The sequence below is a fragment of the Strongylocentrotus purpuratus genome, unplaced genomic scaffold (assembly GCF_000002235.5).
Source record: "Strongylocentrotus purpuratus isolate Spur 01 unplaced genomic scaffold, Spur_5.0 spur5_scaffold_1, whole genome shotgun sequence".
NCBI lineage: Eukaryota > Metazoa > Echinodermata > Echinoidea > Camarodonta > Strongylocentrotidae > Strongylocentrotus > Strongylocentrotus purpuratus.
In genome coordinates this window covers 11026768-11042407 of record NW_022145594.1, presented here as the reverse complement: position 1 = coordinate 11042407, position 15640 = coordinate 11026768, and the positions used below count along the sequence as shown (strand labels likewise).

The 15640-nt window shown below is 37.0% G+C and overlaps 1 protein-coding gene across 1 annotated transcript; it reads right to left on the bottom strand.

Annotated features, from left to right (window-relative positions):
- Positions 1-6505: 6505 nt before the first annotated feature.
- Positions 6506-11571, bottom strand: LOC115918417 (prefoldin subunit 2-like). Its single transcript, XM_030977671.1, has 3 exons — positions 11395-11571; positions 8143-8266; positions 6506-7124 (listed from the first exon to the last, which is right to left on the bottom strand). The coding sequence occupies exons 1-3, from the start codon at positions 11538-11540 to the stop codon at positions 6948-6950; spliced, it is 447 nt and encodes a 148-aa protein (XP_030833531.1). The 5' UTR covers positions 11541-11571; the 3' UTR covers positions 6506-6947.
- Positions 11572-15640: the final 4069 nt, after the last annotated feature.

Genomic DNA, 15640 nt, shown 5'->3' with positions numbered 1-15640 from the left:
TTATTACAAATCAACAAAAGTAATTTAGTTACCCTTTAAAGGATGATGAAGAGGATATGAAGAGGAGGATGAGGAAAAGGAGAAGCTCTGGATATGCTGAATATTTTCATAGAAGACCAGTTAGAGAGCTTCGATTGAACTGATAAGTTGTCTAGCTTTATTGAGGCACTGTCAGTCAGACATCTTTGTACTCATGTATGTATGTAATATACAAGTACTCATCGTTTCATATAACTGACCTGGCATATGTCATGGGTTGCAGGTCATTCTATATTTAGTTATAGTCTTTTAGCTAGTCTGTATTTGCAGACTCTTAAACAAGCTATCACTACACTGACAATGCGCCTGTCGGTTTAATGAAGTTTTTTTTTTTTTTTTTTAATCATTAACTGATCTAGATAGTCAAATCGAAGAGATGATTGAGAGAAACGAGGCATAGAAGTGAAAAACAACAACATGAAATGAGCGATAATATTGAAAGACAGATTGGGAAGAAAAAAAATCGAAGAGAGGATCGAGAGAAACGAGAGGCGGGGGCGATGTAATAGCATCAAGGGGGGGGCTAGAATATTCCAGATATACACTGTCGCTCATAAAGGTGGAATATTTTTGTTTTATCCCAATTTATGGAATTATTTTAAAAAATTGTTTAAAAATAATAGATCTAGATAATAGTATACATTCTCAGATTTTATTGAATAATAATTTGCCAATGTGTGTTTTGCGTGACTGCTAGAGCATGTGTATGCTATTATGCTTATCAACTAGGGGACCTATGCCCTTAAGTCATAAATGACAGTAATGAGGATTAATGCCCCACAAAAGGGCACTTTATAGCACATCGACACGGTTTTGATCCTGGGGCCTCACAGTTACGAGGCTATTGCTTTGTCACTAAACCATGACTGTGCGCAGCGGGGGCTAGGGTAGGGGGCAGTTTCCATAAATTAAAAAAAACACAGAAAATGCAATAAATTTTCAATAATTTATTGCATTTTACCCCGGTTCCCAACATAAACAAATCTTTTGTGTGCCCATGCCTTGAGCCATAATGCATGGCCGTCTAGAGGATTTCTTTATGTTTGGGACCAGGGTAAAATGCAATAAATTATTGAAGATTTATAACATTTTCTGTTTTTTATTTTATTTATGGAAACTGCCCCCTACCCTAGCCCCCGCTGCGTACAGTCATGGTTCAGTGACAAAACAATGGCCTCGTAACTGTGAGGCCCCAGGATTAAAACCGTGTCGATGTGATATATTAGTGCCCTTTTGTGGGGCATTAATCCTCATTGCTGTCATTTATGACTTGAGGGGGTAGGTCCCCTAGTTAATAAGCATAGTAGCATACACATGCCTTAGCAGTCCCGCAAAACAAACATTGACAAGTTATTATTCAATAACATCTGAGAATGTATACTATTATCTAGATCTATTATTTTTAAATAATTTTTAAAATAATTCCATGAATTGGGATAAAACTAAAATATTCCACCTTTATGAGCGACAGTGTAGTATAGAGGCATCAGCATCTATTTCTTTAAACTTGTTCCATTTTTGTTCTATTGTGTATTATTCTTTCCCTCCATTACCCTCTAGTGTGTTATACATAATTATTCATGCATTTTTATCACACGTCAAGTCCTCTGTATTTCCCACGTCTGTCTCTGTCTCTTTTCTCTCTCATTATTCCGTCGTCTCTCCGATCCCGCGATATCTCACTCACTCACACGCACACATTCTTCCCCCTCCTCTTTTATCTCTGCTCCTACCATTATATTCCCCGTTTCTCTCTATCCATTTGTTCCATTTGTTGTTCTCTCTCTCTCTCTCTCTCTCTCGCTATCCTTGTGTCACTCCCCTCCCTTGCTCATCTCTTTCTTTCCCTTGTTTTGTTCCCCCAGTCTGTTTGTCTGTCTGTGTCTCTGTTTGCCCCCCCCCCCCCCTCTGTCTGTCTCTCTCTCTCTCCCTCTCTCTCTCTCTCTCTCTCTCTCTCCCTCCCTCTCTCTCTCTCCCTCTCTCTCTCTCTCTCTCTCTCTCTCTCTGAGTCTCTGTTTTCTGCTCGCCATTAACTTAATAAGTAAACAATAATTGCACTGATTTTCTCCAACCATATGTTTTACACACATTTATTGAAAATCATATCAACAACAAAAACCGTGCTAGAAAAAAAGACAAGTAAATGGGCACAGTTCATAGAAATTGTTAATGAATGTATCCTGTGCAACATATAACACATATTTACATGAAAGTGCGTCAAACACTTTGAGCACATGCCAAAATCTCATACTCGGGCATAAAATAAAAAGTAAATCTTTTCAAATGAACAAATTCATTATTTGGTATGTGTCCTAGAGATTTTTTTAAATTTTAAAAACAATTATTTAGCAGAAATAATGTAAAGTGAGCTTTGGTAACGTGTAAAATAGGGCAGAGAATTTGATCATGACTGTTTTGCAAATGAAAATAATGACAAAAAGGCGTGTGTGAATTCGAGTTCCCACCTTTAAAAACTAAAATAATGAACAAAGATTTGTTCATTTTGAAAAGATATACTGTTACAAGTCGATAAGTTTTACATTTGGAGGCAATTGGAGAATGCTCTTAACAAGTTAACATAGCCATAGCGATGGAGCACATCCTAGTCTGGGTTATGTATATTTTTTTTTATCATTCTACATTTTGCTGTTTGGGTCTATAACTTTTTATTCAGAACCCTTCAAATATATATATCTGTTGATATTTAATTATATACCAGATGCATAAGTAGAAACTTAGAAAGGGAAAAAATATCTACACACATTGCATTCATTTTGCTTGCATGGTCATATCCCATTCGATGCGAGGAATTTTTTATAAGGTAAATAAGGTAAATAAGCTATAATAACCTTAAATTGGCAATATGTTGACAGGTTCAAAATCATTAAATTCTGTCAAAATTGGCAATTTTTATCAAATTGTTGACAAATCTCATACACATAGATGTTGTTTGTAGAGACATTGCATGTTACCAGAATAATGTAGCAATAAAAGATAAAATAGTATCGTTGCCAATTTGAAGATCAATGAGTAATGAATTTAACACTTAAAATAAATCCTATCCTGACAGAAAACAAGAGATGAAGTACAAACAAAAGTACTGCTCATAGTGGATATAAAAACCTTTATCCTTGTTAAACAAAACATTTCATACTACTTAGCAAGGGGAGGGGAGATGCTCAAAAATAATACACATGTTTAGTATGAATGTGTGAGAAGATAATTAGCCACAATTGGTGATTTTTTTTTCTCCATTGGATCACTGAAAAAAGGATTGTCTGATTGATGACGTAACTTGAACAATTTTGGTCTGAAGAAGCTAGCAGCTCGGCAAGCGATAGCTTACCTTAAAGAGAAGGTTGAGTTCTAGGAAGAGGTGAAAAATAATTTGCGGGCGTTATCATTCTTATTTGCAAGTGTGGAAGAACATCAGATAAGACATGTTCCCTGAAAAGCATGGCTCTTCAAATGCCTTCATATTCTAAATATGTTGTGTAACATCGTAAAAATCCGGGTTGGATTTTTACGCCACGTGTTTGTGTAGTCCCATATACATCTTTCTGTGTACAGTGTTTGTAACTTTACCAAGACTTGGCCAAATTATTTCTTATCATTTTGATGATTCCAGAACCTTGCAATACACACAAATTCTTATATGCTAGAACATCAACCTTTTCTGGTCGATTCCACAACGTTTCTTTCACAATGCAATCGCATGACCAGAACTCAACTTCATCTTTAACAGGTTAATTTTCTACTGATAGTGAAAAAATGACCGATATCCAAATCAAAATTTTCCTTGTCTCCAGCAAAGTGTTAGTTGAAACTAACTGTTGCTTGTACAGCATAACTTTAACCCATGCAAGTAAATTTGAACTAAGTAAATGGATAAGAAATCCCCAGTAACATTCAATGTTGACCAATCTCATTCTTACTGCTGTTGCATGTCTTCATGTTTGGTTATAAATATTCACAATCACTGCTGTCTCACATGGACTTTAGAAGCTATATTTTCATATAACCAATACCCTTATAATTAAGAAAATGTACAAAAGTGTTAAAGAAATATGTGATCCCAAATAATCTAACGTCCGAGAATATCTGCTTCAACATAACATTTAAAATCATCGCATGCACATACAGGGTTCCCACATCAATTAGAGAACGGCATTCCATGGCTTTCCATGACCAGATATGTACAATTTTGATATGGGTCGAAGTATCCAAACACCCATTGTTCACGCGGCCCACACTAACAATCAATTTCCATGAATTTCCATAACTTTGGGAGATTTTCCTTTTTCATTTTCTATGATTTTCAAGAAGAAGGCATTTTCCTTAGCTTTTCCAGGTTTTCCTTGACCATTGGAACCAAGTCACCTGCCGAGACCCAGAAGGGCCTACACTACTTGTAAATCAAATGGTTGAATACCCTTCTGGATTGTCAACAGACGGTATAAAAGTATAAAGTAAAATCCAGATATACAAGCAAATCCATTAAAGACATACATCACCAAGTTTCCATTGTGTATTTCCACACAGTTTGCTTCAAAACATTCCTTAGGAATCTTTGTTCGCACCTACCAGCCCAGGGCCAGCTGATCATACATGTATTTATTGTGCACAACACCTGGGGGGGGGGGGGGGGGGGGGGGTGTTTCACAAAGATCCCAAGTCAAACTTAACTCAAAGTTGGACTTAAAAATTATGGAGAGCCATTTGTAGCCTTAAAATAATTTATATTCAAAAGCAAAAATTCAAGTATTTTGGACTTTTCATAAATTCCACAGCACGAACATTAAATCTCCTTGATAATGGAAAATATGAATGATTTGAATCAGCATTTTATGCCTTTTAAAAGAACTTTTACAAATTGTTTTCAAAGATGCTAACGGCTTTCCATAAATGTTAAGTCCAACTTAGAGATAAGTTCAACTTAGGACCTTTGTGAAACACCCCCAGGAACTCCAGGCATCGTCCATGGTGAATACTTAACCAGCTTGCCCAGCGTAGCCGAAGTGAGCACAGACATTACCACGGAACGTCCTTAAACCAGACTTGGTGAAATCACCTATTTACGCTGCACGCAACGGAACCCACGGCTTACTTGGAAATGATTTAAAACTTGCTTGGAAAGCCTTCAATCATAAATCGGGAGGGAGGTTCACGATGATAAATTTCCCGGAAATTGGTTGGGGAGGGGTGCCCATTACGGTAAGATCTGTCTGTTGTAAAAGTGAAATCCACTCTCAATGCTTAGAGATCTATTATGTGGGTAAATGACCAAAAGGTATTCCTTTCCCAATGGAGCCACCCATTAAACTACCAGGGAAAAAAAATACTTCAAAAATTTTGGGGGCTACTTTTCAAGCTTGCTTGCATGAAAATAACACTCTTTAATTTGTTTTCGCATTGAACTCTACGCAAATTCTTTTTGGCTCTTTTATGACTCTTGTTAATTTGTTCTGCATTGAACTCTATGCAATTTTTTTTTGGCTCTTTTATGACTTTCGGGGGCTCTTTTGGGCATTTCGGGGGCTAATTTGCCAGAGCCCCCATGTATTTCACTGTATACTACATGTCATCTCTGTAATTGAATTATGTCCCTGTCAACTATCACCCGGGAAAAGCTTAAAATTAAAGCCAAGAGGCTTTCCATGGCATCTCTCACAGAGTCGAACCATTTAGAGTTAGGGGGAAGATGAATCTGAACAGTTCTGCACACAAATACAATCATATTCCCTACCCAGAATATATCACACAAGCATAAAACAACCAGAGTTGCCAGCCATCCACTTTCACTATAATAATAGTATAATAATAGTGATATCAATAAGGGAGTTTACAGATAGCACATGGTACAAATGACCCCAAATATCCACAGATCTTTTCCACATGGAGAAGTTCCACTTTGAGCATATCAGAATAATAACTGCCAAAGTCCTAGATGTGCTTCATGAATACTTTTTGTTTGCCCTCTTGAAAAGAATACTTCCACCTGCGTATCTTAGAATGTACCGTTGGAGCATAAATGAATAATGTGACATAACTTTCATGAGCGCATATCCAGTATTCATCTTTGTGGGTTTTACCTTTTTGGTACAAATGACCTTTTTGGTACAAATGACCTTTTTGGTACAAATGACCTTTATCTGCTCATGCTCAGACTGCAACCGTAAACTGGCTTATAGCAGCTATATATCCATCCCAGGGGATGCTCGAGGTGCCTATAAAGAACAGTCAAACCTGTCTATAGTGACCGCCTAAGGGAAACACAACAAGTGGTCTTTGTAGACAGGTGGTCTTTGTAGACAGGTTCCTTCAGTACATGTTTCAATGAGAAACCATTTTCAAGGGAAACAAAAAATGTGGTTTTTGTAGACAGGTTCCTTTAGTACATGTTTCAATGAGAAACCATTTTCAAGGGAAACACAAAAAGTGGTCTTTGTAGACAAGTGGTCTTTGTAGACAAGTGGTCTTTGTAGACAAGGGGTCTTTGTAGACAGGTGGTCACTAAAGCAGGTTTGACTGTAGTACTATTACCCTGGCTTTTGCCCAGCTGCCCTAAGGCACTAAAAAGCATTCAAGGAATAAATTCCGACCAGGTACCCACTACTACACCCGGGTGGAGAGTGGCAATTGTGGATAAATTTGAATCTTTCTGTAGTTGGTAACGGAAGGAATAGCATGGACTTCTCCTCTATTGCAGCGAAAGGGTACGGCTGATTTATCCCTTCAAGATTTTCGCAAGAGGTTTTATAGCAAATGACTAGGGTCATCGTCATAAACGATACCCAAATGTCCTCTCTGCGATGCAAATAAATAATTGGCCTTTTTTATGAACGGACAATGATATCTTGTTGTATTATTGTCAAAGTGGGTGGCTGGCTGGCATCAGTCTACAATAACTACGTTTCTTGAGATACTAAAACCCCTGCTGAGCCCGACGAATCTGCCTTTTCTGTTGGCGCCTGGTCCGCGGGCTGCTCTCCCCGTACTTTCAGATTATGCTTCTCCCGGTACTCGTTGATTTCGCGACCTTTGCTCTCCATCTGTTTGGTCAGGCCCTTGGTGAGCTGTTCAATCTGGGAGAGAGAGAGCAAGAGAGAGAGAGAGATGGATAGAGAGAGAGAAGAGAGAGACAGAGAGAGAAGAGAGAGACGGAGAGAGAGAGACGGGAAGAGAGACAGAGGGACCATCAGTAAACATGAATGCAAAGACTTTCAATAACTCAACAAGGGCAATCTCAATGCCCTTCTGTACTGCGGGTAGAATTAGTGGTGGTGGTGGTTATTTTACTTGACTGCTAAGAAAGCATAAATGCTTGTTAGTAAAAGCAACCAGAGGACCGACAGCTTTAGGTCCTCGCCGGGTTATGTAATGAATCAATATACCCTTCACATATTTCATAAGGTGATGTGCACGGCTACTGGTAGATTTGTTAAGGTTTTGTGATCGTGTCTGTGGCAGATTTGCTTCTAATACCTATTTAAAATGAGCAATCATTAGAGAAAACTTGTGGTGGCGATATGTGGTCATGGCTCCCTAAAAACAACAATACAATGAAACTTGAAAGTAGCAGGGGTGAACTGTTTCATTCAACATTTACAGTTCAACTTTCAGGCTATATGTATTTCATGTGAGTTTGACATTTGTATTAATATGTAAAATTGTAAATCATCTAATGCCAAGACCCTTACAGTATATAGGCAACTTAATTTTGCTTGGTTGATGGTTTTGAAAAAGTATGAAAATACAAACAATTCAAAACAAAGACAAACACAAAACAAACAACTCCTTGAAACCCTTGTGCAACATGGAAAAAACAAGTGAACAGAGTTGAATGCCATTTGCCCCTCAAAAACCCCAAAAGAAACAAAGAAAAAAAAGGAAAAAAAAGCCATATAAAGAAACCACGTAGCCAATTTGACTCAAAGATTTGCAGGATTTCATGAAAAGTTATGGATTTTAAAAATCCATTACTTTCTCATAAATTATTGTCCGATTTTTCTCTAACTTTCACTGATCTGTTCTTCACATAATATATCTCCTTGTAATAAAACAAACTTGTTATCAGGGTGGACTTCCCTTTTAAAAGCATACCTGTTCTTTATTGTGTGTTAATGCCGGAAGAACATCCTTCACCGTCCTTTCCACTAAAACTCCGCCCACCAGACGAAAACACTTCCTCTCTCCATCTACCTCCTGAAGGGTTTCTAACACCAACCTTGGATTAAAAGGATTCAAAGGAGAAAAGTTAAAGAGGTTCAGTTTAGTTAAATGGTGAAAAATAATTGTGAACTTTCTTATTTTTTATGTGCCATTTTGCAAAGAATTTCATGGTAGAAATGTTCCTAGGAAAAAGAAATTGCTCCTCAAAAGACCTAACATGACCTCACACTCAAATAAAGAAAAAAACATATAAACATTGGACCAAATTTTCCTATGACATGTTTGTGTAGTCCCATGCATCTATTTCTGTGTGCAGTACATGCGATTTTCTGGAAGACCCAAGTCCACTTCTTTTCATTTTGATCATTACAAACTAATGCTGTACATAGCGGAACCAAGCACAATGTTGCTGAACACGGCACTCTGAAACCTAATCGTACACAATAGTCTCGTTAAAATAAATATATTCAGGACTCATGCGACTGTGATAAAAAAGATTGGCCTTTCGATACCTTTAAGTAGTGCTGCATGATATCCCCCAAAATATGAAAACATATATCGAATCTTAGATATTCAATATTGAAATTTGCCATCATTCAACATACTGTACACCCTTCGAGTAGAGAGTCTGATCGCGCACTCGGTTTTGTGTGCTTAAAACCTTTGCCACTCATGCAAAATCAGTCAACGTTTTTATTACCAAATTGTGATTTTCAGTTCACCTTTGTTGCTCGTGATCCTGAAGGCGATGCACAACAAACGAAGTGTCATATGAAAGAGACGATTTTGCTCCATATGCCCATAAAGGGTCAACTTGGAGCTCTAAAAATATCTTGATCAAAACGGTGATTAAAACATTGATTCCATCGTTTTTAATAATTCAACCATACTTGTGAAAAACGAACCAAAAATTGTTCAGACACCCTACAGGTAAAAACTTTACGCACTGAGCATTGTACAGTGAATTAACACCTCCCATTGGCCGATCACCGAGCTCTTTTTACTTTTAAGTGAGAAAGGGCCCACTTGTAAGCAGAGAACACACTGACATGTCATGCTTTAAACAGGTGACGCACTTCACACATACAATGTAACTGACGCACACTAAGCATAGATACACACATACAATAGATAAAATCAACAAACATATTAGTCAACTTGCAAGTTTGTAGCTTAAATATGACAAAATGAGAATTTATCAAACTTATAAAGGCTGAAACTTAAGTAAAATAAGTTTGGTATGAGGTCAAATGCAAAAGCATAAGCTTTCTCCTCGCTCTATTAATATGTTATACATGTAACTATGAGCGATTGGCAGCCAGCATTAGCCAATCAGAAGGGCCCTTCTTGTTGCAGCATGGAAAAATATGGCTGAGACCAGTTGAACGTAAAACAGATCCGCATATTGTAAGCTATTTTAGTATTTTTCTACTTTCCCTACCTCAAATTCAAGCAATACTTATAAATTACGTAATACACTACTTTACCATAATAGCAATTATTGTAAAAAGGCACACACTTGGGTATTGCGCTTAACTCTGCGCCGGAACAAACATTGCAAACTCTTGTAAGAGGTCAGGGTTATCGTAATGTAAATGATAAATCACACATTAAGTTAACTTATCAGTAGGCGCTGGTTAGAGAATAAGGATCGTTCGCATAAACGTGGGTCTTCTTTGTAAGAAATAAGAATCATCCACATTTTCCGGAAGATTCTCATTTCTGATCCCCTAAGCCCCTATTGGCAATGCAAAAACAAGATTCTGCCATGCTGCTGCTTGGTTCGTTTCACACTCAAGACTTTCACAGAACGAATGATAATTCCTTGGGAAGACAGACAACCCATAATTAAAGTAGACGGTGAACTGGGGGTATTTTATTACCAGAATCTGTTTTTTGCATTAATGTGCAGACTAGATCTATCCTTCTTTATTTTTAATTTTAGGGCGCGATTTGTCAGCATTTACGAGGATATCCTTGTTAGTTTATTATGCAGACAAATTTCCTTCTCTGAGATTGGCACGCTCATGCGTCACAAGAGGGCGCTTTTTTTTTTATTCGTTTTGCTGTACAAAAGTTGCGACCGGCCTCAGACATCAAGAGGCTCTATCGAGCGTTGATATGACGTTCTTGTAATGCTAATTGTTCCACAAATCGAAACACTGCTGGCGATTTTAACATTGTATGGCATATTTATCTATATGTACTAACATGTACTAACATCCTTGACAAGTTGCTGTGCGATAAACTTTGTGAAAGTCCCCAAATTGGTCCAGAAAATCACTTGTAAGTACCATATTTCACTGAATTCTGTCAGATTTCGTATCAATATCTAAAATTTTCTACCTCGCACATTGATAATTCAAGTATCACCGTGAGGGGGGAATTATAACCTTCAATTTAACACCGATGTCGACGGGGTTCTTCCTTGCGAATGAAAGCGAATCCTGTTTGCCCGGAGGCTGTTCAATCATGAAATCAGCTCCGCCAGTGTTCCCGGCGCTCAGTTCGCGGGATTTTCCGGGCGCTTTGGTAATTTTCCGGGCAAAGCAGTTACAGCGCGCCGTTACCATGCCCAGTCTCAAGGCGTACGCGATCTGCTCGGTCCGCTCATCACCATGCGGCATGCAGTGAGTCATCATCGCGCAAGCGCAAGCGCAAGCGCAAGCGCAAGCGAAGTGATGATGCTCTCGAAGCCGACGGCTGGCCATGCACAATTAATTGCAAGGAAAAAAAATTAAATCCTTGAATTTTAGGCAGTGTTGCTCCCCCAAAAATGTTGCATGAGGCTAAACCTACCATTTGAGGTAGAGTTACTTTCATTACCTATCGCGAAAAATAAAAATTTACGTGAGCCTGCCTATCTGACTGAGACTGACAAGCGCTCCTATCCTCCAACAGTATTTCCAATATAGCAATAGGCTAGTATTATTTTATTGTTTCATGCACACACCCAGTCCAACTCGTTTTCCTCCATTACAAGTGTGTTGAGCATTATCATTTTCAGATTCAGATCCATACACTCAGTCACACTCACGGCCCACTATCGGGGAAGGATGGCAAGCAACCCCTGGCGCTTCGGGAGGGCGATGCATTAGCGAAACGGTCACGAATAACTCTTCACCGTGCTCACTCGGGCGTCATTGACTTTCGATATGTACGACCAAATTAATCATTAGTTACCTGTGTTCATTTTGATCGGAGTCTAGCTCTGCAATCTTGGAAACAAGTGCTCTCTGATCTTGCCTCAATTGGTTGAAGCCAGCCACAATTTGTTCATGAGACATCTTTTTGGCATTGCCCATTTTTACTACTTTCTTGTCTGCCATTTTAAGCACGATGATAACGTTGTAATTCGAACGTAGAGGGCAGCTCTGCATATATATTTATCTGTCGGGTACACTAGGCCCGACACGAGGTCGAGGTTTCATTTCCCAAATCAAACCCAATTTTGTTGTTGTTGTGCTTACCGGAAAACTAATAAGAATACTTTATGTAAGACTATTGTGCAAGCCTGAAACAATACCAATTGTAAGACAAATTGATGTTAGGTTCTCGGTCAGATTTGTTTTATTCATAATAAATATGGAACAATTGAATATAAACTTCAAATTCAACAAATTAAAACTTGTATTATCTTGATATGCTGCTCACATTCACAGATCAATAAGGGGCAGGGCTATTATGTAAATTATAAATTTAATGATAAGGTCTCTATCTATTTGTTTATTAATTCTTTGATACATTTATTGATTAACTGACACATATTTATATATTTAGATATATTCCCGATTCAATTTCCTTTTTTCGTTATGTACATTGTTTGTCTCAATACTCATTTGTTCATATTGAATCATCCGTTTATTTTATTTACTGATTTATTAATTTATTACTTATCCATTCATTCATTCGTTCATTCAATACGGCTCTGTTTTTTCATACAATCATGTGTTTGACTTGTACTTTTCATAATCACTATTATTGGGGGGTAAAAATGGTCAACTCTCGGTCACGCTCTTCAGACATAAACACCCAAGTGAATCAATCCACACCATGGGGGTGTTTCACAAAGACTAAGATTAACTTTAAGTTGGACTTAACTATGGCAGGCCCTTCATGCCACTGTTTGCTCTCACCATTTACTGGCACATTTGGTCTCTCAAGGGACGTACAAATCATGGTCACAAATCTATAGAATTTACATTTTTTTGATAATTCATTATCAAAGGAAAAAAAATTATGTAAAAATCATAATGGTGAGAGCAAACAGTGGTGAGAGCAAACAGTGGCATGAACGGTCTGCCATAGTCCAACTGAAAGTTAATTTTAGTCTTTGTGAAACAGCCCCCATGTTCAATAATAAGCTTTCCTTAGATGTCCATAAGTTGCATATCAATAATGTTTTATTCTCTTTTTCTGTCTACATCATCATTTCAATTGATACATTAACAAACAAAAAAGAACAAAAAAGGAATATCATCAGTTGAATGTTCACCTTTGACCTTGTATACCTTGAGTGGTATTTTCTTCTCTATTAGGGGGAAATAAACTCTAACAGTGCAACATGCAAAGGACTATCAGCTGTATAGATAGGAAAACAAAGATCAAGCTTTGTATGGATAATAATCCTATTAGTTAAAAATGTAACAATAAAAGTGCATCAGTTAAATGACAATTACATGTATCTGTAAAACAGAGAGGAAAATACAGAGCTCAACTAAATTGGAAAACAATTATAAACTGCAAAGAGATGAAAATGAAGGGAAAAAAAGAAGCAAATGTGGCGTTAAATATAGATGAGACAAAAACCAGTGTGAGAAGTTGGATAAAGTACAAGCTTTTCATAAATTATTATATGTACCTTGTTCATAATCAATTTGTGGACTTACAAACAAGTCCTTTCCAATAATACAATAAGCAAGATCTCTATACTCTCATCAGAGGGTGCAGAGAGAGAGGGAGAGAGAGAAAGAGAGAGAGAGAGAGAGGGTGAGAGACTTATTTTATTCCAAACTTTTCACAAGTTTTGCAAAAATCAACAATATCAATATTCCTCTTTTTGTCATGTTAAGTCGATTAGAAATAGCCAATTTTATAATTTAACAATTTAACAACGTTTGGTCCTATTTCTTCAAAAGAAATGTAAATTAACATAACAGCTCTTTCCATAATCACTGGATCAGTAATTCTATAAAATTCATATATCCACAGAAAAAATTGACAATAATAAAACACATAAATAAATACACAACAAAAAATGAATAAATAAACTAATTGGTATTACAATGAATTGATTAATCAATCAATAAATAAGATACACAACTGTATTAAAAAAGAATCAGCTTTTGGCATTAGATTTATTATCATTGATTATTAATTATCTAAAAAGGTATCAAATGAAAAATGACAAAATAAAGACAAATGCATTTACTTTTAGCCATCCCCCCCCCCCTAACAACAAGAACAGGAACAAACAATTTTGTATCCAGGAGATAGTACATTCACTTAAGTTAATGGAAATCATAAAAAAAAGAAATGAACAAAAAAATCTGAATACCAACCCTGAACAGTCCAACAAAATGCCCTGATTTGTAATTAGGGCACTTTCAAAATGAAGAGAAAAAATGGAGGTAGGGGGAGGGGGATTCATGGTTTAGACAAAACTTCAACTACCTTACATCTATCATTATTGTCATTATGATAATGATGCCAACCATCTCCCTCTGCCCCCCCCCCCACCCCCCACCCCCCCCCCAACTCTTTCCTCATAAAATAAATATTGAACAACAAAGTGAAAAATAGAAATGGGGATTGGGAAATGGTTCATGAAGAGAGGATGATAAAAAGAAGAGAAAGAAAGATAACAAAACAGATTTTCGTTTTTTCTTCTTCCAAATTCAATACCCAAGAAAAAGAAAAACATTAACACAGACATGTAACTTTAATGCTCTATTCGGAGAACGAGCATTTCTCACTTCTTCACACCTCCAATAAAAATATATAATTTGCTCCAACGCTATACTTTAATTTGATGAATGTAATAGATTGTAATATTGCATCTACATAATGGCAATAGCTTGCACTTCAATTGCTTGCAGTCCATGGCCAACATATCTTAATAATGGAAATTTTGATTGGGGTCAGTTTCGTAAAAAGGGAACTCACTGAACTGGAATGACATAATTTAATAAAACTGATTGAAATATGCTTCATAGACAGGTTTACTAATATATTCAACCGGTGCTATAGTTTTCTTTAGAACTATAAGTTCAAGAAAGATTACCGACAGTCCTTTTCAGGACTCCCCAATCCTCCCTCCTCTCTAACAGGGTGCAACCGTAAGCCTACTGTATAATATATGGATGTTTATTTCCTGGGTTCCTCATGACGAGGTATTCCCTTAACCTGTTAATAATTAATTAACTACAATACTTGGAATCCAGTTGGCATACATTATTTGTTGCTATGTTGGGCAAGCCTTGAGCACAATCTATCAGGTTGTCAAGAACAACCTTTGTTTGAAAAATATGTGTAAAATTTGAATATTTGTGTAAACCAGTCTACTGCCCCGCAACGATTCTTCCATGGTCATGAAGGGCTTTTCGATTGTCAGGTCAACATAGTGAACCCTAACCCTTACCATAACGTAAGCTCTTTGACGAAATAAAGCCTGCAATGGTTGTCACGGAAGCATAGGATCAATCCATTAATCTATCCAGAAAGGTATTTGATGTGTTGTGTTTTCCTTGCATCTACACATGTTTGGGTCACTTAATAATAATATTAATAATAATAGTGGAGTCTTGTAAAGCGCTTGTATCTGGCAAATTTTCACTGTTGGCGCTCCATTATTATTACCCGGCTTTAGCATGGCTGCCATTGCAACACTCAAGTAGTATTTTAAGTAACTAATTCCTCATGGAAAGAAACTTTCCTTTATTGCATGATAATAATCAATGTTGAAATGATTTGATTTTGATTTGATACAATGGCCATGGAAAACAAGGAATTAATTGCCTTTCTTAAGAACAATCAAACAAAGAGGTTTATATTTTGAATCTCACAAAACAAGTTCAAATCCATTGACATGAAGAAGAAGACATTGTTGTTACCCATAATATGCCCTTTAGGACCCGAACTCAACGTTATCTTTAATCACTTAATTTTGGGAAATGCCCAGGGGGGTGTTTCACAAAGATCCTAAGTTGGACTCAACAATTATGGAAAGCTGTTAGCATCTTTGAAAATATTTTGTAAAATTTATTTTAAAAGGCATAAAATGTTGATTCAAAACCTTCATGTTTTCTGTTATCAAGGAGATTTCTCATTCTTGATCTGGAATTCATGAAAAATCTAAAATACTTGAATTTTTGCTTTTGAATATATATTTTATTTCGTAAGTCTCGACGGAGACTACGTGAGAAGCCCG

What these genes read in the sequence shown, in the direction of transcription:
- LOC115918417 (XM_030977671.1), bottom strand. Translation starts at nt 11,540, where the DNA reads ATGGCAGACAAGAAAGTAGTAAAAATGGGCAATGCCAAAAAGATGTCT. An exon ending in TCCGATCAAAATGAACACAG is followed by an intron (nt 8,267 to 11,394) that starts GTAACTAATGAT and finishes TTTTAATCCAAG; the next exon opens with GTTGGTGTTAGAAACCCTTC. An exon ending in TAACACACAATAAAGAACAG is followed by an intron (nt 7,125 to 8,142) that starts GTATGCTTTTAA and finishes TCTCTCTCCCAG; the next exon opens with ATTGAACAGCTCACCAAGGG.